Below are 25,638 nucleotides of genomic sequence, written 5' to 3'. Positions count from 1 at the left end.
TCTTGCCTGTGTTTTTGCCAAGAGCTGCTCATAGTATACTGTGAACTCTGCCTCCTGAAGTCTCCTGCTTATATTTGTCTTTAAAGGACATCCTTTCTCCATAACCCGAAGCTCTGCCCAGATGTCTGTGGTGTGGCCATTGAGGGCAGTATAAAGAAATGGAGAGGGCCTTTTGACAGGTGTCAGGAGAATGAGACTGTGTGGCCTTGCATGAGTCACAGCCCCTCTCTGGGCTTTAGCTGCCACAGGACTGACTCTTCAGTTCTCTTTTAGCTTTAACATGCTATAATTCTAATCTCTTCCCTCCTGGGACAATCTTGGTAAAGACACTAAATCCTAGTATGGGAGATTCTGTGATTTTACAACAAAACACATTTAATCATACTGAGGATTATTTCAACAACTGCTCAGAAAGGTAAAAAGTCAGACATATTAGGTGAAGGATCATGAAAGGGGAATGGTTGATGTGGTTTCAGAGCCTACAATTTGGAATTTGTAAGAACTCTGGAACCTGACATTTGGCCTAAAATTGGCAAATCACATTGTAAAATTATTTTTAGTGACTACTTGGTAAAAGGGAAGAGTCAAGAGTTTGGGGCTAGACACTCTACAAGAACAGGAAAGCCCAGTAGGGCAAGGTTAACTCTATGAGTTCTAAAATGTAATTTTTGACCAGCATTTGGCCAATATTGCAGTTCATCACTTTTTTTTTTTTTCTCCTCGAGATGGAGTCTTGCTCTGTTGCCTAGGCTGGAGTGCAGTGGCACGACTGCCTTACTGCAACCTCTGCCTCCTGGGTTCAAGCCATTCTCCTGCCTCAGCCTCCCGAGTAGCTGGGATTACAGGTGTGTGCCACCATGCCCAGCTATTTTTTTGTATTTTTAGTAGAGTTGGGGTTTCACCATGATGGCCAGGCTGGTCTCAAACTTCTGACCTCAAGTGATCTGCCCACCTTGGCCTCCCAAGGTGCTGGGATTACAGGTTGACCATTTTGGACCTTTTCATGGCATTAGCAATTTCTCCCCAATGAGTAGGAACAATGACTGTCCCTACATTATTCTGGAAAACAAAACTTTTAACTTTCAGAAAAGACATGTAATTTGTCAGAAAAACACTCTTTCTCTTTAATAATTGTGCTGCTATTTTCTCAGTACTTTATTCAGTGCCTAGCCTTCTGTTGGGTTTAAACTGCTATTAAAATTTACAATAAACATGTTCCCCCCTCACCACACTTTTTAGGTTATTAAATCATCTTCTTTTGCACACTTCTCATTTTTTTCTGTAGCATGCCCAACTTCCACCAAAATTAGGTGGGTGATTTTACACAGCTACATAAAGCTGACTTTTGGGAAATCCATGAATCAGAATGATCTGGGTTTCCTAAAAAGGAATCATCCTAAAATACAGGCTGGATTGGTAGACTTCTAAATTTACCAAGCACATGTCTCAACATAAATTTAGTGCACCTGATAATGAGGTGCGCTGGCATTGTTTAGAATTAAATGTTCTTTCTTTAGGATAAAATAGAGCAGCATGGCTAGTCTGCTCTGTTTTCTGGGCTTGGCTCAGATCCAGCATTTACTCCTAGCAAAGATTAAGTGTAATATAAATACTTTGTTATTAGATAGGGGAGAAACACTCACTTTCTAACTCATCTCTCCTCACCTGGCCTAATGAAGTAGATCAAATTTAAGCCTATATTCTTGAACTGAGAGTAAAAGAATGAACTAAGTCATTTGATTATACATCTTGATAATGATGGAAAAGGAATAAAAATTACAATTCTAAGCTGGATGGAGAGACATGAAAAGCATAATGCCTAACCTGGGAGAAGAATGTTCTGGATTGGCTATAGACAGCTATGACACCAGTGTTATTGGAAAAACAGCATGATTTTTAGCTCTTAAGAGCTAAATTTAGACTTACCTCACTAGACAGTCAATGAAGTTCACAGCATTTTCTCTGAGTACTTCAAATTTGGTTTGCTTCTTACTTCTTCTTAACTCCTTCATTTCCAATAAGGACTATGGATAAAAGAACATACCTTTTCTGGTGATCCTGAGACAGAAAACCCCTCAGAGGGAGCTCTGTTGCTAAGTTCTATAGAAGCAGCTGATGCCTTTTCCATAAGACAGGATGTACAGAGAAAGATCAAAATGGGTTTTGTTTATTCGTTTTATTTTTAAGGTCTGGCAAGAATCTCTCCTGAAAGGTGTTTTGCTTTATAATATGCAAGTAAATTTTTAGGGAAAGAGGAAAAGGGCAGTTCACTTTACTACTAAACTACATGGCAGAGTGCTCGGTATCCACAGTTCATTAATTCATTTAAGAAAAGGACTTAACAGGATAAAGAAAAAAATCTTGCCTTTTTGCCATACTAACAGAATAGGTTCCATGTGTTTTATTTTACTTAGATTGAACTTTTACTCTACATTTATCATAATTTGGTATCATAGTACAAAGAAGGTTCTTCATTTTGACAATCAAGATCCTAAAGTTAGAACTATCTCAAAAAGAATATATTGGACATTCTGTGGCTCAATTTCCACTCTGTACTTGAATATGCATTTTAAAAAATCAAGAAAAGTAACTAAAACTAATGAGTTAGGCTCTTTTAAATCTCTCAGTTTGATCAAACAGAAAAATACATCAGATAAAAAATCAGATTTCTTTTGTGCAGCCATGTTCCCATTTTCTCTTATTGCTAGCTAATTCTTTCTCTTGCTGAGCCCACAGAATGGTTTCCACCTATGTTAGCTAGTAGATTCCAGAATGGGTATATGTAGAGTGATGATGGCAATGGGACTAACAGGATGTTCAACTTAGAAGTGAGTTAAAAGTCTGCTTTGTTCCTGATTGTGGTTTAAAAATGAAAACAAAAACATCCAGGCAGAGCTAATCTAGAGCACAAACTGAAAAGAGGGAGTGTCACAGGATGCACCTGGAAGGAAGGAAAGTGATCTGACCTTCTGAAGATGATACAGGTCTGTCTTCTGAAGCCCCTTTGGCTGTGACCCAGAAGCATCTTCTTCCTCTTTGTTTTCTGCTTTTAATACAAAACCAATAGACATCAATGAGGGTAAATCCAAGTCAAAAGAACAAACATTTCTACTATTCCAAAGGAAGTAAAAGTTTCACCTATATATATATATTTAATGTGGCAAGAGATCAAGATTCCATCTGATAAATGATTTCTTACAGAAGCTGAAGGCCAATAATACATAACTTGTGCTGTAGTGATGTCTTCAAAAAACCAGCTACTGAATTTTAGAAGTGTTATCACAATGAAAACAAAACAAAATACAACCTAACAAAACTCCCTCAAAGCAACAGCAAAAAGTCTCAAAAAAAATTTTTTTTTTTCTTTTTCAGATGGAGTCTTGCTCTGTTGCCCAGGCTGGAGTGCAGTGGCGCCATCTTGGCTCACTGCAACCTCCTCCTCCCACGTTCAAGTGATTCTCCTGCCTCAGCCTCCCAAATAGCTGGGATTACAGGCGCCGGCCACCATGCCTGGCTAATTTTTGTATTTTTAGTAGAGAAGGGGTTTTGCCATGTTGGCCAGGCTGGTCTCAAACTCCTGACCTCAGGTGATCCACCCGCCTCAGCCTCCCAAAGTGCTGGGATTACAGGCGTGAGCCACCACGCCCAGCGAGTCTCAAATATTTTTGATGTTATTTATACATAGCTTTTTAAAAAAATCATACAAACTTAAAACTGTTTTCCTTTGATTATGTCAAGATTGTAAACAACACAATTTGAGTATGAAGAGGGTAGTGTCTAAGAGTTTTGAAATAATCCACTAAAACGTAAAGGCATCATGGTTCTTTAGCAAAGGGAAAGAAAACCATAACTGGTTAAATGTATAGCTGTGCTCCTTCTAGAGAGCATAAGGCTCTCACATTCTCCTTCAAGTGCAGGTTGGGTTTTGTGAACTCCACACACATGGTTTGTTTGGCCTAAAACGATGACAGGAGGATGCAGCAGGAGAATATGTACTGGCTTAAAGGATAAACTGCTTTTTAGCTATAAGTAATTTCTAGTTCAAAAAAGACATAACTAAAGGTTAAAATGTCTACTAGCTTCTTTGTCCCATGTCATTAACATGTAGTCTGCTACATGTTAATAAACCCAATATACCTTTGAAATAAATCTAATATGGGCTGATTGCTTGAACCCAGCAGTTCGAGACCAGCCTGAGCAACATGGCAAAATCTCATCCCTACAAAAATACAAAACAATTAGCCAAGTATGGTGGGACGTGCCTATAGTCCCAGGTACTTGAGAGGCTGAAATGGGAGGATCGTTCCTGGGAGGTAGAGGCTGTAGTGAGCTCATCATGCTACTGCACTCCAGCCTGGACAACAGAGGGAGACTCTGTCTCCAAAGAAAGAAAAAAAAAATCAGCTGGGTGTTGTGGCCCTTTTCTGTAGTCCTAGCTACTCAGGAGGTGGAGGCAGGAGGATTACTTTAGCCCAGGAGCTCTGAGGTAACAGTGAGCTATGACTGCACCACTGCACTTAAGCCTGGAAAGCACAGCAAGATCCTGTCTCAAAAAAATCTGATATGACACTCTGCCCTACTTAACTCTTCCCAACTGTAATTTTAAAACCAAACTGTAATATGTAATAAATGTTAAGGAACAGAGATAGCATATAGCCAAATATTTCTACTCATCCAATGTGGGGAGTTTTAATTTCAGTTTATTATTAATAATGAGTCACTTCTGAAAATTAGGAAATAACAGACATTTCTTCAAGACAGTGGTTTTGCTTTAATTTGTAAAATTCTTTATTCTTTAGGCTACTAATCATCTTAATCTCCAACCTTCCCATTTCAAAAGCTGCATTCCTTTATTCAGTTCTAGCATAGAATTTGTTTTTTAATTAGAGCTCATATAATATGAGCTCTAATTAAAATTTTATCTAGATTACCTCTAGTTAATGGTATCCAGCAAAAAAAGATGAAAAATTGTATGTGCCGTTTATTTTTACAGAAATCTCCATAAATCCAATTTTGTAAAAGATTGAAATTTACACCTTATTTACCTTTTATTTTTCTAAGCCTTTTACTCTATTTATGTACTTAAGGGTGGCCCCTTGCTGATCCAATGATCACTACTAGGGCGTATTTAAATTGTGAATCAGCAATAGAAAAACTATGAACTAGTGGTTAAGAGAGATGGGCTCTGGTCTGAGTGCTACCACTAGCTGTGTGATCTCAAACAAGCTACTGTCTTTTCCTAGACTTTAGTTTCTGGTTATAGCTGAACTCAACGATCTTAATGATACCAGTATCCAGCCCTTAAAAGTTTTTGTGTTCTGAAAAGTAGTTCAGCTCATGCTGCAGTGGCAAGAGCAATACCCACACATAACCTGAAAGAAAACCCCTTAGTGCCTGTTGATGACTTCCGCACTCTGGCTGCTCAGGCCATTCTAGTCAGGCAAACATTCTCTTTCATCTTCCATGACTGAGCACTCATCAAGTGCCTCACATTGCAGCTATGGAGAGATATGAGAAGATTTTTGCAAAAGCAGTTTCCTAAAGCCAAAAGATTTTTAAGACAAAGAAGTACTTGCCAAACATAAAAAAGGATTAAAACAGACATTTTACATAAGACATTTTCAATATGTCATGTCCAATTCTATGTGAATATATATAAAAAACTACCTTTTCCCCCAAAACTCCATTAAAAAATTGCCCTAAATTTGGGAAAACTAAAAGGTACACACCAGTATTTTTTGTTGTTGTTATTGTTCTACTAAAAGAATACCATACTTTGGTGCTAGAAACAGCAAGAAGAGAGCCCATGAAAAGCTAGCATTTAGGGAACAGAACATGGCTACCTATATATAATCAGACACCCTAAGCATTCAGGATCTATAAATGATCATGTGGAGGTCAAGCAAAAGAGAGAAACTGTAACCCTCCAACAGTGAAGAGTGCCAGGCTGCCTCAGTTAATTTAGGACTGAAAGATTCTAGCTTTTGTAAATCCGATTAAAGTAAGCCTCATGCGGATTTTGGTAATCAACATGCCAATGAGCCTCATTGCTGTGAAAGCAGTTCATAGCTATTAATTTTTCAAGCTTACAAATGATTTATGCAGTGCTTTTGAAATCTATAAAGAACTTGATGAAATGCTTAAGAAAAAACCTCTAAAAAGATTTCTTAATTATGACACCCTGCTACTCTTTCCAATATTTTTTATTTCTTTTTGTTGACTTTTTAAAGACAAATCCTCCAAACTGTCGAACTGGAGAAAGAATTTCTTTTTCTGCCCATTTGATGCTCTTCATTGTTTAAACCAAATCTAGAAGAGAAACATTTGGCCTATTTGTGATTGTTAAAATGTGATACTATGAGGCGTGGCATACTGACTGATCATGAACTACTTTATCTCTTCATCTCTAGGCACATCAGAAGGTGGGGTTTTCCATGCCATTTTAGTTAAGTGACTGTCATGGCCAATAGAATTGGGAGAATAATACACTCTTACCATCGAGGCTCTGAAACTGGGCCAGGAACTCCTCTATTCTCTTAGCTGTGCTGCCAAGATGCTTTTCACAAGAAGACTTAAAAACCTTGAAACATTTCTCAAGTATGGTCATCAGTTCATCCTTTGCCAACATCCTAGAACAGAGTCAGTGACAGGAAATGTAATATAACTAGAAAATTAACACTTAAAAAACATTTTATTTAATGTATATTAAATGTTTCTGCTCAGAAGATAAAAGAAATTCTTCATTAGTAGCTATCAACATTTTTTGGAGAGATTTTCTCCATATATGTGACATTCAGAAGAATTCTTAAAGGTTCCTCATGATAAAGTGTAGCTTAGAAAATTTACAAAGGACTGGATTAATAGTGTGGCTCTAACACTATGTAATATAGAACAAAGTTACTATACAGATTGTATAGTAGGCATTTAATGATAGTTTTCCTTTCTTTTGATGTAAACATACATATGAAATAAGAAATGTCTACAGAAGTTATGACATGTGCTAAATATAAACTTGTTTAAAGGAACCAAAAATATAAGTACTACACTCACTTCTCTAATTATCACCATTTAAACTATGCTTTACGTCTCCTATGGGCTTTATAAACATCAGTCAGTAAACCCACTGAATTTTAAATGAAGTAGGCAATTCTAATTGTTATTTATAGCACAGGCAGAGTGGTTGAGTAGCTCATTCACAGCTATAGAAGAAATCTTTGTTAGAAATGGAGAGAAAACACAGATATTCTAAAGTTAGGACCTTGTTCTTGGAGCTTACAGGATTTCTCCACTAAGATCATACTCAGTAATGGCATCAAAAGGAATCAGACCAATATTAGGAATTTTTAAGCAGTGGCATAATACAAATACTCAAATTATTCTCAGCAAGTGCACCTAAGTCATTAAAACTATGATGATTAAAAGTTCTAATATTAACCATGAAGTAACAGACAAATCCAGAATGTGGGCATTTTGTAATACAACTAATTAACTTATGTTTGACATCTTTCATAATAAAAAAATGAGGAGAAATACTAATATTGCTAAGTTGGGAGAAAGAGAAACAAAGTTAAATAGACTATGATTACTGAGAAATTGAACTGGTTACCTGAACTAAAATTTAAACCCCAACAACAACAAAAAGTAGACAACCACTAAACATGGAAATTGTTCGGGGTAGACCAAATAGTAAATTTCCCCAGAGTTTTTTTTTTTAAAGTATTAAAACTTATATATTCCTCTTTCTACAATAATTATCTAAGATATAATCTTTATGTGTGAAAGGCAGCTAACTGGTCAAGGAAAAATAAGCCAAGACATTTCATACTTGATTACATTTGAGATTTAAAATTTGTGGCCTTCTATTGCCCAGATAGAGTTATGACAAGAAACTTAACTCAAAGTCACATACACTTGAACAATCTGTTAAACCTGACCTTTAGGCCTATTCAAGTAGACAAGATTAGCATTTCTGGTGTCCAAGGAATCACACGCACTGACTTGCTTAGAGGGAAAAGACGGGTGAGGTACGGCTGGCAGAAGATCTAACCCAAGTTAGCAGCACGTGAAGGATTAGCTTCCCAGGATAGGGGCAGCAACAGCTACTGTGCACTTGGAGCTCCAAATAATTGAGTATCAAGGAAGGCCAAACCTAGCCTATTCTCCAGGAGACCAAAAAAGAGGGCATTATTTCATATAACTTTGGAAGCAAACTTCATTAGTCATAACTCTTAATGTGGCATTTGATTGGAGAAGGTACTCAGATTTAAATTGCCAGGGATTCAAATAGTTATTAGTTCTCTTATTTATTTATTTTTTTTTGAGACGGATTTCACTCTTGTTGCCCAGGCTAGAGTACAATGGCGTGATCTTGGCTCACTGCAACCTCTGCCTCCCAGGTTCAAGCAATTCTGCTGCCTCAGCCTCCCGAGTAGCTATGATTATAGGCATGTGCCACCACACTCGGCTAATTTTGTATTTTTTGTAGAGGCAGGGTTTCACCATGTTGGTCAGGCTAGTCTCAAACTCCTGACGTCAGGTGATCCGCCCACCTCGGCCTCCCAAAGTGCTGGGATTACAGGTGTGAGCCACCGTGCCCGGCCTAGTCCTCTTATTCTTAGCCCAAGATTATGTTTTGCTTCCAGAGCAGAAAGATCTTACACTTTCCCAAGTATTCTCTGGATTAATGTAAAATGACAAGACTTGAGGTAAGGCTGATTAGAAATAATAACTTAACCAACCCCAATGAAGTCATTAAAAATTTTTTTTTCCAGTAAAATTGTACACACACAGAATCAATGCTGCCTGCTATCATCACTATTATTCAGCATCATTCTGGAGTCTAGATGCTACAATAAATTAAGAAAAAGAAACGGTATAAATGTTAGGAAGGAGGATGAAATTTATCATTTCATATGATGTGACTGTAAAGTTAGAAAATCTAAGAACTGTAAATAAAATAGAGAGTGTAAAAGAGCTGGGTATGGTGGCTCATGCCTGTAATCCCAGCACTTTGGGAGGCCGATGGGAAAATCACTTGAGCCCAGATATTCAAGACCAGCCTGGGCAACAAAGTGAGACCCTCATTTCTACAAAAAATAGAAAAAATTAGCTCAGCATGGTGGCGCATGCTTGTAGTCCCAGTTACTCAGGAGGCTGAAGTAGGAAGACTGCTTGATCCTGGGAGATCAAGGCTGCAGTGAGTCGCAATCATGCCATTGCACTCCAGTATAGGTAACAGACACCCTGTCTCAACAAAAAAAAAAAAAAAAAAAAAAGAGAGTGTGTAAAAAAGTGAGTAAATAAAAGATACTTATATATGCATGCATATATATATAATCAATACCTTATATTAAACTACATAATGAAAAAAAAAGCCCATGTTCAAAATGGAAACAAAAGCTACAGAATACACAGCAATACACATTATAATACACATGTATGACCTATAATAAAAGAAAGCCCTGAATAAATGAACAGACATTTTAACACTCACTATTGTAAAGATACAAATTGTTCCAAATTAATCTATATTCTTAACAGTTTGAAACAAAATTCCACAGGGTAAATTTTATTTTTATTTCTATTTTTTTTTTAAATGGAGTTTCGCTCTTGTTGCCCGAGTGCAATGGTACGATCTTGGCTCACCGCAACCTCCGCCTCCTGGGTTCAGGTGATTCTCCTGTCTCAGCCTCCCAAGTAGCTGGAATTACAGACATGCACTACCATGCCCAGCTAATTTTGTATTTTTAGTAGAGACAGGGTTTCTCCATGCTGGTCAGGCTGGTCTCGAACTCCTAACCTCAGGTGATCTGCCTGCCTCGGCCTCCCAAAGTGCTGGGATTACAGGCGTGAGCCATGGCGCTTGGCTGTAAATTTTAAAACCTAATAAAATTATTCTAAAATGTATCTGGAATAATTGTTCTAAAAAACAGCAACAATCTGTGTACACTTGCGTGTGTATGGTGGGGCTGTAAATATATTAAAGTGTTAAGCCACAGTTATTAAAATTGATGGTACTTGGGAATAGACAGGTCAACAGAAGAGAATGAGTTCAGAAAGAGATCTAGGTGTACATTGGGTGTTTGTTATGTCACAGGGATAGCATTTCAAATCAGTGGGGGAAAAGATATCGGGTATTAGAATTAACTATTTTAAAAAAACAGACCACTATCTCACATTATACACAAAAATGCGTTTCAGATAGAATAAAAATGTAAGTATGGTATGGGAGCAGGGAAAAAGAACTAGCTCATCAACCATAAAATACTAGAAGAAAATCAAGAAAGATATTTAAGCCTGATAATATCCAGCAGCAGCAAGACTGTAGGAAATACACATTGGTACATGGTTGGTGTGAGTGTACACTGTACAACAATGTTTATATTTTAGACTCAATATGTTTACATCTACCTTTGTTTTGTGGAAATAGTTATACAAATATACAGACTTACTGCTGCTCATGATTATTGTTTGTAATAGTGAAGAATTAGAAACAATCTAAATATATATCAAAAAAGGGTCTGATTAAATAAAAAGCACTTTAAAAACATGATATTATATAGTGATGATAAACAATGAGGTAGGGCAATATGTAATACTAATTATGACAGCTAACATTTATACTCACATTTGTGTATCAAGTGTCATTTGATACAATATGATGTAAATACTATTATTATTCCCATGTTAGAGATGAGAAAACAAAGGCACAGAGAACTTAAGTAAACTTGTCCAGAATCCAATTGCTGGTAATTGGCAAAGCTGGGATTTGAACCTAGGCAGTCTAGCTTGACATCCATGCTCTTACTGAGCATGCTATATTGCATCTCAAAACATGGCATCCATGGTAGATTAGGCACAAACCAAAATAACCACCACAACAAAAACAAAACAAACACACAAAAAACAAAAAATGCCAAGTGTGGAACACCATATATAGTACTATTTAATATACATTTGTGTGTGGAAAAAAATCTTAAGTGCAAATAGCTAACAGTGGATGACTGGTTTTCGAACTTATATAATACAAGGGGTAATATCAGAAGACTTATTTTATCACTTAGATTATTAGAATAACTATAGCAAGCACCTTTTTTTGGGTTTTGGTTTTTTTTTGTTTTTGAGGCGGAGTCTTGCTCTGTTGCCAGGCTGGAGTGCAGTGGCGCAGTCTCTGCTCACTACAACCTCTGCCTCCTGGGTTCAGGCAGTTCTCGTCCTTTAGTCTCCCAAGTAGCTGGGACTACAGGTGCATGCCACCATGCCTGGCTAATTTTTTGTATTTTTAGTAGAGAGGGGGTTTCACCGTATTGGCCAGGCTGGTCTTGAACTCCTGGCCTCAAGTGATCCACCTGCCTCGGCCTCCCAAAGTGCTGAGATTACAGGCATGAGCCACTGCGGCCGGCCAAGCACTTTGGATAAACCAAACCTAACTGAAGATCACTTGAAAACAACTACAAAATATTTACCTTATTCCAAAAAAGTGTGTTTATATATAGCACCTCGAATAAAAAATTAAGGATTGAGTGTAGCTATCAGACAAGCATTTTTCAAACTGGGTTTCAACTCCTTTTTCAGTCATGAACCAATCATTCAAGAAATATTTATTGAATGCACACTACATACGGCACTGTTCTGGGCATTTGAGGTACACCTTATCAAATCAAAAATCACTGTCCTCATGGAACTTACATTCTAGTGGGAGAGTTGGGAGAAGCACAGACACTAAACACTATCTATCTATATCATATATATGATATATGTGTTAAAAATTGATAAATGTTATGGAAAAATATTGAACAGAATGAGAGTCACGGGAGGGGGAAGATTTCAATTTTTAAATGGTTAGGGCCTCACTGAAAAGATGACATTTGATCAAATATGTAAAGGAGGAAAGGAAGTTAGCCATACAAATATCCAGAAGAGCTTTTCCTGGCAGACAGAACAATGGGTGCAAAGGTTCCATAGTGGGCATGTCTGGCATATTCAAGACAACAAGGAGACCAAGATGTCTGATATGGAGAGAGAAAATGAGCAGTAATCAGAGAGAGGCCACTTGGGGAGTGGAGGGGGTCATGTAGTGTCACTGTATACGGCTTTTACTCTGAATGAAATGCGGAGTTAATGGAGGGTTTTGAGCAAAGGAGTAACATTATCTGAAATATTTTAAAAGGACTATTCTGACTGCTACTTTGAGGAGAATCTGTAGGGGAGCAGAAAAACCAGAAAGGAGGCTACTGCAATAATCCGGGTGAGCGATGACAATGACTTGGACTATGGTGGTACAAGTGAAGGAAGGTGGCAAGAAGAGGTCTGATTCTGGATAAATTATGAAGGCAGAGTCCAGGCTTTTGGCTTGAACAATCAGAATGATAAAGAGACAGTAGGAAAATGACAGACTTCAGGGGAAGATCAGGAGTTCAGTTTGGGGTACGTTAACTTTGAGGTGTGTATTGGATATCTAAGTGGAGGTATTAAAGAGGACATAAATGGACATAACAGCCTGGCACTCAGGAGAGAGGTGTAGGATTATGACTAAGCCCTGGGACACTGTAATGTTAAGATGTCAGAGAGAAGAGAAAGCACTAAAGGAGAATGTGAAGGAGCATGCACTGAGGTAGGAGAAAAACCAAGAAAGTCCTAGAAGTCCATTAAGAAAGGAGTGATGAACTGTTGTCAAATGCTGATAACAGGTTAATGCTAGATTTAGGAACATGGAGGTCACTGGTGACTTTGATCAAACTAGTTGTGATCGGGAGCACAAACCTAATTGTAATCAGTTAAAGAGAGAATGGGAGAAGAATTGGAGACAGTGAGACAATGCTTTCCAATTTTGGTGCATTCCAACTAACATTTTGTTTTAAAATAAAGAGAATAAAATTGTAAAGAAAATAGCAGAACTAACAAGTTTGAAAGCCACCATGTGAGATTAAAGAGAAATTAAAAAAAAAAAAAACATGTCTAAGATAGGTCTCATTAATGCCACAAAAGAGCGATTTATCTTTATCCAACTTGATTAAGAAATAATTATTTCACAACTGGCTGGGTACAGTGGCTCACGCCTGTAATCCCAGCACTTTGGGAGGCCGAGGGAGGCGGATCACTTAGGTCAGAGATTGGAGAATTCATCCTGGCTAACACAGTGAAACCCCTGTCTCTACTAAAATAAAAAGACTGGGGTGAGGTGGAAGGGCGCCTGTAGTCCCAGCTACTTGGGAGGCTGAGGCATGAGAATGGCATTAAACCCGGGAGGTGGATGCAGTGAGGCCAAGATCAAAGGCCACTGCACTCCAGCCTGGGTGACAGCCAGACTCACCTCAAAAAGACTTATTTCACTATCAGGTAAATGGTCCAAAAAATGCCTGTGATATCTAATGTATTAAAAGCTTTAGGCCGCTGCAGCGCTGGTGGCAGTTTGCCTGTAATCCCAGCACTTGGGAGGCCGAGATCGGCGGATCACGGTGTCGGTGATCGAGACCATCCTGGCTAACACGGTGAAACCTGTCTCTAACTAAAAATACAAAAACTAGCTGGCAGGCACGTGGCGGCTTGGTAGTCCCAGCTACTCGGGAGAGGCTGAGGCAGTGAGAATGGCGTGAACCCGGAGGCGAGCTTGCAGTGAGCTGAGATCCGGCCACTGTGCACTCCAGCCCGCATGAGCCAGACCTGCCTCAAAAAGCTTTATAGGTAATCTGTCACAGGAGTTGAGAAAAACAATAAAGGCTTTATAGGTTGTCATTTTTTAAAAAAGTTTTCTTAACTAAGACAAAGATAATCATTAAGCAATCATTGTGCTAAATCATCCCAGGCAATGAGGTTCTGTTTTCCATCACGAAAGTCAATAATTTGTTGGCAATTAATTATATAAATGTCTGATTATAAGAACAGGCTACAAGAAAATACTGGCCAATCCATGGCTAATGAAAACATCTTTTGCCTGATGAGTTTTCAAATTCCAAACAGACATTACCATTACTAGCCAGTTTTGAAAAATACTCAGAATTCAAACTTGCAAATGTAAATATATCAACGAAGACTGGAAGTTAAGAAAACAAAACAAAACAAAAAAGATGTAAAAATAATAAAAAGCACATTTTTAAAAAAAGCATGTAGAAATAAGAAACTGTCTTATTTGAGGACTAACACAACAAAGTAATTATGTAGTATCATAACAATGAAACAGAAACCAAAAGTATGTGTATCTCCTCCTAAGCCTTCATATTTCATATTAGGTGGCACTTCCTAGAGAAGCTGTCCAATCCCACAAATGGAGGTTAACTGTCCAGTCTACTGGTTCCTCAGCACCCTAGTCCTGACCCACCACAGCTCTTACTACTATGTATTGTAGCTCTCTACTGTTTACATCAATCATTTGACCAAAATTCTGTATAGGTAAGGACCAGGGTTATCTTCGTTATCTGATCAGTGGTTTCAAAAAAAAAGCATTTAAAAAACCTTTTTTTTTTTTTTTTAATGGATGAGCAAGGCAATAACCATGCAATAATTATTAATTTCCTAACCTAATGCCTTAGTGAAGAACACTTTTTCTAAAGGGAACAGTTCTCAAACTGGCTCATCCTGGGAAGCACCTAGAAGTCATGGTGCCCTTTGTGGGATGCCATGCTTTTTTGTGGAATGTATCAAAAAGAATAAATTTAATTCATCACATGGTTAGAAGCAACTTTACTAAGTTCAAATACACACATACTTTATTGATGCAATTTTTTTTTTTTTTTTTGGATGGAGTCTCACTTAGTCACCCAGCCTAGAGTTGCAGTGGCACAATCTCGGCTCACTGCAACCTCCACCTTCCAGGTTCAAGTGATTCTCCCACCTCAGCCTCCTGAGTAGCTGGAATTATAGGCACGCACCACCATGCCAGGTTAATTTTTGTATTTTTAGTAGAGACGGGCTTTCGCCATGTTAGCCAGGTTGGCTAACTCCTGCAACCTCCACCTCCTGGGTTCAAGCAATTCTCCTACCTCAGCCACCCTCATAGCTGGGACTACAGGTGTGTGCCACCATGCCTGGCTAATTTTTGTATTTTTAGTAGAGACAGGGTTTCACTATGTTGGCCAGGCTGGTCTCCTGAACTCAGGTGATCCTCCTGCCTCGGCCTCCCAAAGTGCTGGGATTATAGGTGTGAGCCACCATGCCTGGCCTATTGATGTAATTTTTAAAAGTACAGTCAGCCATCCATATCTGTGGGTCCCACATTGGTGGATTAAAACTTGGATTGAAACTATTTTGGGGAGTAGGAGGAGAGACTGTATAGAACATGTACAGACTTTTTTCTTGCCATTATTTTCTAAACAATATAGTGTAACAACTATTTACATAGCATTTATATTGTATTAGGTATTATAAGTAATGCAGAGATGATTTAACATATACGGGAGGATGTGCAGAGGTTATATGCAAACACTATATACCATTTCATATATGGAACTTATGGTATCCTCTTAAAACCAATCCTCCACAGACAGTGATGGATGACTATATAACCCTGAGTTCACAAGAAAGAAAGAAAAAAGCAGTCAAAGTTTGATGAGTTATTTCTGAGTTTTTAAAATTAATATTTCCTAGTTATCTGTTCATTTTGCTAGCAGAAAAGTGGCAGTAGGCACCAAATGTTTAATAAAGAAAAACAAAATACAAATTCAGATCTTTTTTTCTGTTTACTGTGATAAAAACCATTAGCTCACTATTAGTAAACACCTCAGTCCAGTTTTGGAGCCAATTTGAGATCAACTGCCTACAGCCATTCAGCTTCTCCACAAATACTTTTCCTTTGATAGCGTCATTTTTTCCTCAAAAGTTCCCCCCCGTCCTCGCTTTTTTTTTTTTTTTTTTTTTTACCTCCCCCTTTATTTTCCAGAAGTATTTCTCAAAGTATAGTCCCTGGGCCATCTGTCTGAACGTGCCAGAGTGCTTGTTAAATGCAAATTCCTGCTGAACCACCATACCAGTGTTCCCAACAGAAGCTCTGGGGAAAGAGCTGAAATGATTAATATCTCAGCTAATTATTTGACCTCCTGATCCGCCTACCTCCCAAAGTGCTGGGATTACAGGCATGAGCCACCTCGCTTGGCCATATCTCAGCTAATTCTTATGCACATTGAAGCCTGGAAACCATTACACGAAAAACAGTGACTCTCAATATCTTTTGTTTTAAAGAAAACTTTAACATTCTGCCCCAAGCCTGATTTCATCATCTGTAAGCCTACAGATAATTATGAAGGCCCTGATGTGATGAAAATTCAGGACTGGCAATTCCTTTTCTAAAACAAAGAAATTATATTAATTTATTTATTTTTCATTTTTGTTATTAATTTTTTGAGACGGAGTCTCGCTCTGTTGTCCAGGCTGGAGTGCAGTGGCGCGATCTCGGTTCACTGCAACCTCTGCCTCCTGGGTTCAATTGATTCTCCTGCCTCAGCCTCCTGAGTAGCTGGGATTATAGGCATGCGCCACCATACACTAATTTTTGTATTTTTAGTAGAGACGGGGTTTCACCATGTTGGCCAGGCTGGTCTCGAACTCCTGACCTCAGGTGATCCACCCACCTCAGCCTCCCAAAGTGCTCGGATTACAGGCGTGAGCCACCATGCTCGGCCTATTTATTTATTTATTTTTTGAGACAGGGCCTCACTCTGTTGCCCAAGCTGGACTGCAGTGGTGCAATCACAGCTCACTGCAGCCTCAATCTCCTGGGCTGAAGTGATCTTCCTGCCTCAGCCTCCAAGTAGCTTGGACTATAGGCATGCACCACCACGCTCATATGATTTTTGTATTTTTTTGTAGAGATGGGTTTTCTCCATGTTGCCCAGGCCAGTCTTTAACTCCTGGGCTCAAGCGATCTGCCTGCCTTGACCTCCCAAGTGCTGTAATTCATAGGTGTGAGCCACCGTGCCCTGCCAGAAATTATATTTTAATGATGTAGTCTCATAAAGCTCTTGGATGGATAAATCTACATCATCACAAGTTAGCTTATTAGGAAGCATATCATAGATTATGGAGCTGTGTCATTTTTCCTAAGTAGATCTTTAAATATTACCTAAAGTTGATCTGCAAAGTCAGGAAATAATGCATTACTTAGAGTCCAAATTTCTAGTCTCTTTGAGCTAAGCTGAAATGATCAAATGTTAGTATCATTATTCAAGTCATTTTTTTTTTAACTCAATGAAAGCTCAGCTGACCTGCTAATATATTACTGTTCAAGTCAAACGCCTTACTCAGAAATTAGAATAATTCCTTTGGCCTAAGGTAAATTCCTCCAGCTATCAATCACCTTCGATTTGTAAGTCTGTTTCTTTTCAAGTTCATAAGGTTATACTTAGGATAAGCAGACTAGACACTGTGGCTCCTTTCATTTATATCTGTGTCCTGTGCCAATATGACTAGTGTCAGGATGGGGGAGGGGGGATCTGAGTCCACAGAAGCTTGCTCTGCTGGTTTAAAATTTTGGATACACTCTGAACATGGACTACTGGCCACAAAACCATAAATTTCTTTTTATTATCACCTCTAAGTAACTGGAATATGGTTGAAAGAGTTTCAGCTCTGTCAACTGTACAAAAGTCAATGTTTCTGGCCTTGGTTTCCTTATTTGAAAGAAAATGGAATAACTGTAGATGAGTAATTCTCAATTGATGAGGTAGGGGACATAAATTCCCCTAAGACATGGGGCACACTTTTCATTATCCCCAATTCAATAATCCACTGCTACTGGTATAAGAGTGTAGTACTCTTCAGCGCTGGCTGATCCAACATACTCCTTTAAGTTGAGGCTCTGACTTTTTTTTTTTAATTTTTTTTTGAGATGGAGTCTCGCTTGGTTGCCCAGGCTGGAGTGCAATGGCAAGGTCTCAGCTCACTGCAACCTCTGCCTCCCAACTTTAAGCGATTCTCCTGCCTCAGCCTCCCGAGTAGCTAGGATTACAGGTGCCTGTTACCACGCCTGGCTAATTTTTTGTATTTTTAGTAGAGACGGGGTTTCACCATGTTGGTCAGGCTGGTCTCAAACTCCTGATCTCCTGATCTCGGGATCTGCCCCACCTCGGCCTCCCAAAGCACTGGGATTACAGGCGTGAGCCACTGTGCCCAGCTGGCTCTGATTTACAATAACCCTTAAAACCTTATTTATGCAAGGTTCTGTGAATTTTAAAAATATGAAAAATTACTGGCCTAGTGTTTGATTTCTAGATGGGTGTTTAGAAATTCTCTCTAATAGAGGGGTACAATTTTCCTCTTACAGTCTTTCACATCTGATAATGAAAAACAGTTGTACTTACCTAGTTCACTGCTGGGTTAGCATCATTTGTTACTACTTTCTGTTCCCAAATGGCTTTTTAATGGAAACATATCCTTATATAATGACACAAGGTTGAGTGAAAAATTAACCCGCTCATATCCCATATAGGGATGTGGTCTTCATACTCCAAGAGTTGACTGAGCAAGGAAAGGCAGAACACACGCAGAACCACTGCGCTCATGTCCAATTATGGCATATATTATAAATGCACACTTGCATGCTCCCCACACACATCAATGTCTGTTGCATACATTTAAAAACTAACTGTGATATAAAATTATGTTGGTCTTTTTCCACTAATAAATATGTGACATAAACATTCTCCCACATTATTACAGAGTCGCTGTAAATATTTTTTAAATGGTCACCAGATATTTCATCAAGTAGATGACATATTGTTTGTTTTATTTTCCAGGTTTCAACAGTTTTATTGGGAGGTTTTGTTTTCTGTGAAATACACTAGAGGTTGAGAAAGGGGACACATTTCCTTTACAAGATAAGGGTCTCCCACCACTAAAGAAAAGGCATGAGCCGTGACATACTGGGGTTTGAATCCACCTCCTTCTGCTTTGCCCACATTTCTTTTTTTTTTCTCTTTCTTTTCTTTTCTCTTTTTTTATATGTATATTTTGTCACCCAGGCCCCAGTGAAGTGGTGCGATCTCAGCTCAAGGCAACCTTTGCCTCCCAGGCTCAAGTGATCCTCCCACTTCAGCCTCCGAGGACGGGACCACAGATGTGCACCACCATGCCAGGCTAATTTTTTTTTTGTATTTTTGGCAGAGTGGGGGTTTCACCACGTTACCCAGGCTGGTCTCAAACTCCTGAGCTCAAGTGATCTGCCCACCTCGGCCTCCCAAAGTGTTGGGATTACAGTCATAAGCCACTGTGCCTGGCCTCTTCTTTCTCAACAATATCACAGAACACAAACATAAAGGCAAGAAATAAAAACAGCAAGATCAACCTCCAACAGGGCCACACCCAAGCCTTGTCCCACTCCCCAGGCTGGGTCAGACCTGGGAGGGGCTGGGGCAGCTACTCTGCAGTCCTCAGGCTGTAGGCTCAGAAGGGGTGGGACTAAATTAATAAATTAGAATAAACTGGGGGGAGGAATGCAACTCTGTGCTGGGAGGGCCCCTTCTCTCTAACACGCAAGAGAGTTGTTGGGGGAAGGTAGGAGGCGTCGCCAAAGGCCACTATGGTGGGGGTAAGAGCAGCGGGGGCAGAAGTCACCTTTTCTTCCATGTTCTTCCCAAACAAAGCAGAAGAATTAGGGGTAAAGGGATGTCTACAGCCATACTACTCTGAATGGGCTGGATATCATCTGATCTAAGATTATTTAAACGTGTCAGCTTCCACATACAGACTGAGTATCCCTATGTGAAATACTTGGGAACAAAAGCGTTCTGCATTTTGGATTTTTTCAGATTTTGGAATATTTGCTATATGTGCATAATGAGATTATCTTGAGAATTGGATGCATGTCTAAACACAAAATTCATTTATGTTTCAAATACATCTTGTACACATAGCTTGAAAGAAATTTCATACAATAATTTAAATAATTTTGTGCATGAAACAAGGTACACTGAATCATCAGAAAGCAAAGGTGTCACTATCTCGGCCAACTAGATGGACAATCAATCTGTAGTTGTTTGGTATCCCATCATTATTGACTCTTGAATTCATATGCAACCATTTTCTTACACTTATTCACATATTAAGTACTTAACACTTAAAAAACAGGACACACCATTGGTACAGTGAAAAAATAATGTATTCAGTGTAACTAAGTAATACCTGTATCAGTGTTAAACAACAGCAACAAATGCTGGCAAGCTGAATAAACTGTGTGGTGTGCCTCTGTTTTGCTGCAACCCATTTCATGAGGTCAGATGTGGAATTTTCCACTTGTGGTATCACAAGTGCTCATAAAGTTTTGAAATTTGAAGTGTTTCAAATTTTAGAGGACTCTGAATTTCAGATTTTCAGATTAGAGATGCTCAATCTGTAAAAAGGATTTTTTCTTGAAAAATCATTTAAGCTGAATCTTATAAAAAATTTCAAGTAAGAAATTTAATTAGATTATGTTTCTAATAGTACCTTACCAGTTATTCTTTCCAAAGCATCATTCAGGGATCATTTTAGTCTTTTCTGTAATGAGTTAAATAAAGTTTCAAGACAGGTGATGAGAATGGTCTCGTTAAGTTTAGGTGATGCCTACCGAGTATGCCTTAACTAAAAAGTGTCCCCGACTTCTGGTCTACATCAAATCTGTACAAAGGAGAAAAGGCTGATTCCAGCCCAGAGGTTCCCTGATTCCTTTCCTCTTTTCTAGGACCCAGACTCCTGCCTGTCCTTGCTGTAGGTATTATATTTGACCCGTAGTGCTTTTTACATTGCTTTGCTTTTGACTGCCCATGTTTCTGACCTCAGCTTAGCAAAATGAAATCTCACTTTCTATTTTTTGCTTCTGCTGTACTCAGATCTCCAAATCCGTATTTTAGATCTTAGCAAAGAATAGCAGAAGGTATAACAGCTTTGAAGTAAGACCTGGAGTAGAATCCTGGTTCCCTCAGCAGCTAGGTGGTCTCAGGCAAGTCACTTAATGCCTGTGTGTGTTTCAGATTCCTCAGGGGTAAGGTGTGACTAATAATATCTACCATAAAGGTATATTAAGAGTTTTAGATTGGAAAATGTACTGAGAGTGCCTAACAAAGTGCCTTGCACACAGCAAGCCTTCAATAAGCGATAGTTACTGCTGTCACCATTACTACTGCCACTCATGTTTCCTTACCCTACTTTGGAACTGGCATTCTTGGTTCTTGACTGTACCCTAAGACAACTGGTGTTGGGAGGTTCAGAACAAAAAGAACAAGTTCCTCTTTGACAAAAGAATCTATGAATTTGGGAACATCTCACTGGAGAAGGAAGACAATTACTAATCACAAAGCTTAAAAGAGGAAAACCCTGGAAGATTCAACTGGGTGTATAAGATAGGTATATTTACTTGAATAGAAAGCAAAATAAGTCTCAGAAATACTCTAGTTAACATAAGCTTAAAAATACATAGAAATCTTATTGGGAATTTTTAGTTTCCTTATGGGTTAAAAAAATAAGAAAAAATAAATCTTATTGGGATTTTAAAAAATGAAATAAAACACAGCTTTTCAGAGGTAATCTAGTTTCCATGGGGAGATATTTTTCCAGATAGCATGAAATTCATTTTCTATCTTAAGCTGCACCTGCTAGATTACTAATATTTGTATTATGAAGTCTCTGGATTTAAAGTGCTTTCAGCGTGAATTTTCCTCCTACTGTGCCCATCTGTTCTTTTCTTGTGGGCCCAGAGGAAAGCAAGACTTAATAAATATTCAGTTTTCAGACTTCTTTAAAATATTTTTATATAAGCATTTACAACCTCTGAGGAAAATTATAAAACTGGCGAAACTTAGCTCACATTTGATTTCCCCTTATCACTATCCAAGTGTCATTATTTTTATGGAAGACTAAAAAGTAACTATACATATAAGAAGTGAAATCAAGTAATATAAATAATAACTTTAACACTAAGATATCTTATTTACTTGTATATTATTAGATAAATAATTTATGAATTAGCCAATGTTAAGGTGGGGGAAGGCACCAAGGCCACTGCCTACTCCTTGCTGTTCCTAATCAAGGTCAGCTGTGACCACTGGGTACATATCACCCAGTGATGCTCTTCCTCCACTCAACCAGATTGCGGACATGGTGACCTCACTTTTCATGAATGACTTGTTTTCCCTGCCATGATGTCAAGTTGGCTGGATTCAAATGATCCATAGCTGAGCTCTCATAGGGTAGTGTCAGTATTTGACTAAACAATCATGGATTTTCCTTTAAAAACCACAAGCTCAAATGCAAGGTTAAACCAGCAAAGAAATGGAGAGTTGCTATATTAAAAACATCATAAGCTACATGGATAAATTCAAGATATATGCAATTATTCTTAGACACAACATGGCTATTTATGAAACTTTTTGGCAGGCAGGGTTCTAGAGGAAGGTGCTACTTACTGGCAGGCTTATAGCAGACAAAAACAGAAAAACAAGAAAAAACAAAACTACCTCAGCAGCTGCAAGACTGATGCATACTCCTCTGAATCCCATATGTTCTTTTCTAAACATGTGCAGTACAACTCTCTGATCTGTAAGTGAACAACACATTTGTGAGGAACCAAAAGCGTATACACACTACTAGTCTGGCAAAATCATTTCTGGTCAACACAAAAAAATTAATGTTATTAAAAGTCATTTTCTTTAGATAATAATAGACTTGGCATATATCTCATGGATCAGGCTTTATAAGAATGCAATTTACATAAAAGTAAAATGAGACTATACTGAGATTGGCTGATATCACTGGTCATTTTAAAAGAAGAAACCGATAAAGGAAAAATGAGGAAAAAAAAGGCTCATTTAAGGCTCAATGGCAAAAATCACCTCATGAACAAGTCATTCTATTTTTTTTTTTTTTTTTAAGACGGAGTCTACTCTGTCATCCAGGCTGGAGTGCAGTGATCTCAGCTCAATGCAACCTCCACCTCCCAGGTTCAAGCCATCCTCCTGCCTCAGCCTCCCTCGCAGCTGGGACTACAGGCGTGTGCCACCACACCGGGCTAATTTTTGTATTTTTAGTAGAGACAGGGTTTTACCATGTTGGCCAGGCTGGTCTTGAACTGCTGACCTCATGTGATGCACCTGCCTTGGCTTCTCAAAGTGCTGGGATTACAGGCATGAGTCACTGCACCCAGCCAACAAGTCATTCTTACATCCCGGTATTTGTTCTCCAAAGCTTTGAGCTAAGATGACCTAGGAATATAGAATTCCTCCGCTAAAATCTACTCTACAGATGGTTGATAGGTTTATGGTATGACATAAAGGCCAGCTGAGCATAATTTTTCAAGGAACAGAAGTACTGCTTCTCTTTTTATTCTGAGTATAGTGCAAGGTTAACTATCAAGCATTCTCAAACAAATTCCTTCTTCCATTAAGGAAAGAGAAACAGCTCTCTCAGTATAGGTGATAAGGAAGTATTAAAGAAGGAAAGTTCAAATGCCTTAGTACAAAAACATTGTAGGGGAAGCAACACCACTGGGATTCATATGGCTGTTTCTAGCTGTGGCCATCTGAACAAAAAACAATTTCAATTACCAGTAATGTGTACAGCTGGAATGGATTTAGATTATGCTCTCATTGTAAAGATTGGCTTCATTTCACATTCTGATGCCTGAATGCTACAAAAACCAAAGCAAGAAAATACTAACATTCCTACTTCATAGATTCCAAATGAGGTGGCTTGGATTACCTGTCGACCTAGTGGATACTTGGGAAGAGAAGAGGTGAACTTATGAAGACATCTCAAAACCAGGAAGTAATTCATATGATAAACATGCAGGTTTTCTAGTAATAATTGTGTTTCCTCCTAAAAATCACAGAATATATTATTAATACATAAGTCAGCTGATAAAAGAGCATAATAATACAACCTACTTCATGGCTATATAAAATTTCTGGAAAACTGACAAGAAGATTCAAAACTACAAATTAATTTATGAAAATTTGAAATACATATAAAATCCAGAATACAGGCTGAGCATTTCCGATTTAGTATCAAGTCTGGAGATATTTTACACATGCTAGAATTGACACTGTATTTTAATCTCCTGGTATCTCTAGCATTCCCACAATACCTTGGGCCCCAAAATTACAAGTGTGTAAGAAAGCACCTTATTGGATGCTTGCCTGTGCCCATCACCTGCTGTGCGCCACAGTGAGGGAAGGTGCTTTATCCTCCACTGTGCTAGCATCAGAAGAGTGAGATCACCAGACAGAATGGTACCAGCCTAATGAAATGGCTGAAGTTCTGCTTATGATGTATACTTTTCCTAAAGTACTGCTCAAGTGTGTTAGTGTGTTTGAAGGGGAAAATGAAAAGACTATGGCAGAAACACAAGTGATTCTGATGAGTCCCTGCCTATTGCTGAGATCTCCAATACTGGTTTTATTTGCTTTACCAATTAAGAAAAAAAAAAAGAATAAAAAAATAAATAAATCTGAAGCCAACAAGCTTTATAATTTAGAATCTAGCAAGAATGATGACATGAGGGAGTGTCTTAAGAAATCTATGCAGGTGTGGTGGCTCACACCTGTAATCCCAGCACTTTGGAAGGCTGAGGCAGGAGGATAGCTCGAGTTTAGGAGTTTAAGACCTGGGTGAACAACATAGTGGGACCTCATTTGTATTTAAAAAAAAAAAAACCCACAACCGAAAACTAGCCCTACTCTCCATATTAGAGATTTAGATATAGGAAAAGAAGAAAAGAAAAGAAATCTATGGATGATTAATCTCACAAAACAGTTTCAAAAGGTTTTGTTGGGGGGAGAGAGATGTTTTCTAGAGCCTCCTGAAATAGTTTAGAAATATTTTAAAACATTATATCCTATGAAGTAATTTTCAGGCCTCAATTCCTTTTATAACTGCTTACTCTGTAACATTTTCTTAAAGGATTATCATCTGTGCCACGGTTTTCAATATTTTTCTCCTTTAAAAAGTCAAATAGGCTGGGCGCGGTGGCTCACGCCTGTAATCCCAGCACTTTGGGAGGCCGAGGCGGGCGGATCACGAGGTCAGGAGATCGAGACCATCCTGGCTAACACGGTGAAACCCCGTCTCTACTAAAAATGCAAAAAATTAGCCGGGCGAGGCGGCGGGCGCCTGTAGTCCCAGCTACTCGGGAGGCTGAGGCAGGAGAATGGCGTGAACCCGGGAGGCGGAGCTTGCAGTGAGCCGAGATCGCGCCACTGCACTCCAGCCTGGGCGACTAAGTAAGACTGTCTCAAAAAGAAAAAAAAAAAAAAAGTCAAATAAAGGCTTTGCTGAGCTGTGTCTTTATTTCAGTAATATCTTGCAGATACCCATTATTTTTAGTGGTCAAACATTTAGAAAATAACTCAGATATCAATAAATTCAAGCAAATCTAACCTCTATAAAGCAATAAATATGATATATCTTCCTAAACACCAACTCACTTAGGAAATCAATTCCTTGGTCAACGATCTATGAGTCATTACCTGAAAGCACAGGGCAGATTAAATAAAAGTTTTTAGCACTTAAATGTTTTTCCCTCCCATTATTTGAGTTGATTGGTAATTTCAAAATCTGTCTCCTATCATAACAAAATCTATGTCTCCTATCATAACAAAAGTAGCCATAATCAAAAATTGTTTTAACCACCACTGGGAGGGTATACTTTAGTTCTAAACTTTAGTTCTTTAGTTTTTTACT

General features: G+C 38.5%; 1 protein-coding gene across 8 annotated transcripts in view; it reads right to left on the bottom strand.

The window, feature by feature from the left end:
- ORC3 (origin recognition complex subunit 3) overlaps positions 1–25,638 on the bottom strand; it is a 73,295-nt gene that overhangs the window by 7,061 nt on the left and 40,596 nt on the right. For 7 of the 8 annotated variants that reach the window (XM_021937584.2, XM_031667298.1, XM_031667301.1 and 4 more), the window contains 5 exons: positions 23,659–23,775; positions 22,419–22,498; positions 6,496–6,629; positions 2,967–3,046; positions 1,927–2,024 (listed from right to left, as the gene is read on the bottom strand). In XM_021937584.2, coding sequence (XP_021793276.2) covers positions 1,927–2,024; positions 2,967–3,046; positions 6,496–6,629; positions 22,419–22,498; positions 23,659–23,775 — 509 coding nt within the window. The remainder of the gene's footprint in view (positions 1–1,926; positions 2,025–2,966; positions 3,047–6,495; positions 6,630–22,418; positions 22,499–23,658; positions 23,776–25,638) is intronic. The other variant, XM_031667299.1, reaches the window with a different exon arrangement.

This window comes from Papio anubis, chromosome 6, assembly GCF_008728515.1.
Source record: "Papio anubis isolate 15944 chromosome 6, Panubis1.0, whole genome shotgun sequence".
Classification (NCBI taxonomy): Eukaryota; Metazoa; Chordata; class Mammalia; order Primates; family Cercopithecidae; genus Papio; species Papio anubis.
The sequence above is the reverse complement of the archived record's forward strand: the minus strand, read 5'-3'. Positions and strand labels throughout refer to the sequence as shown.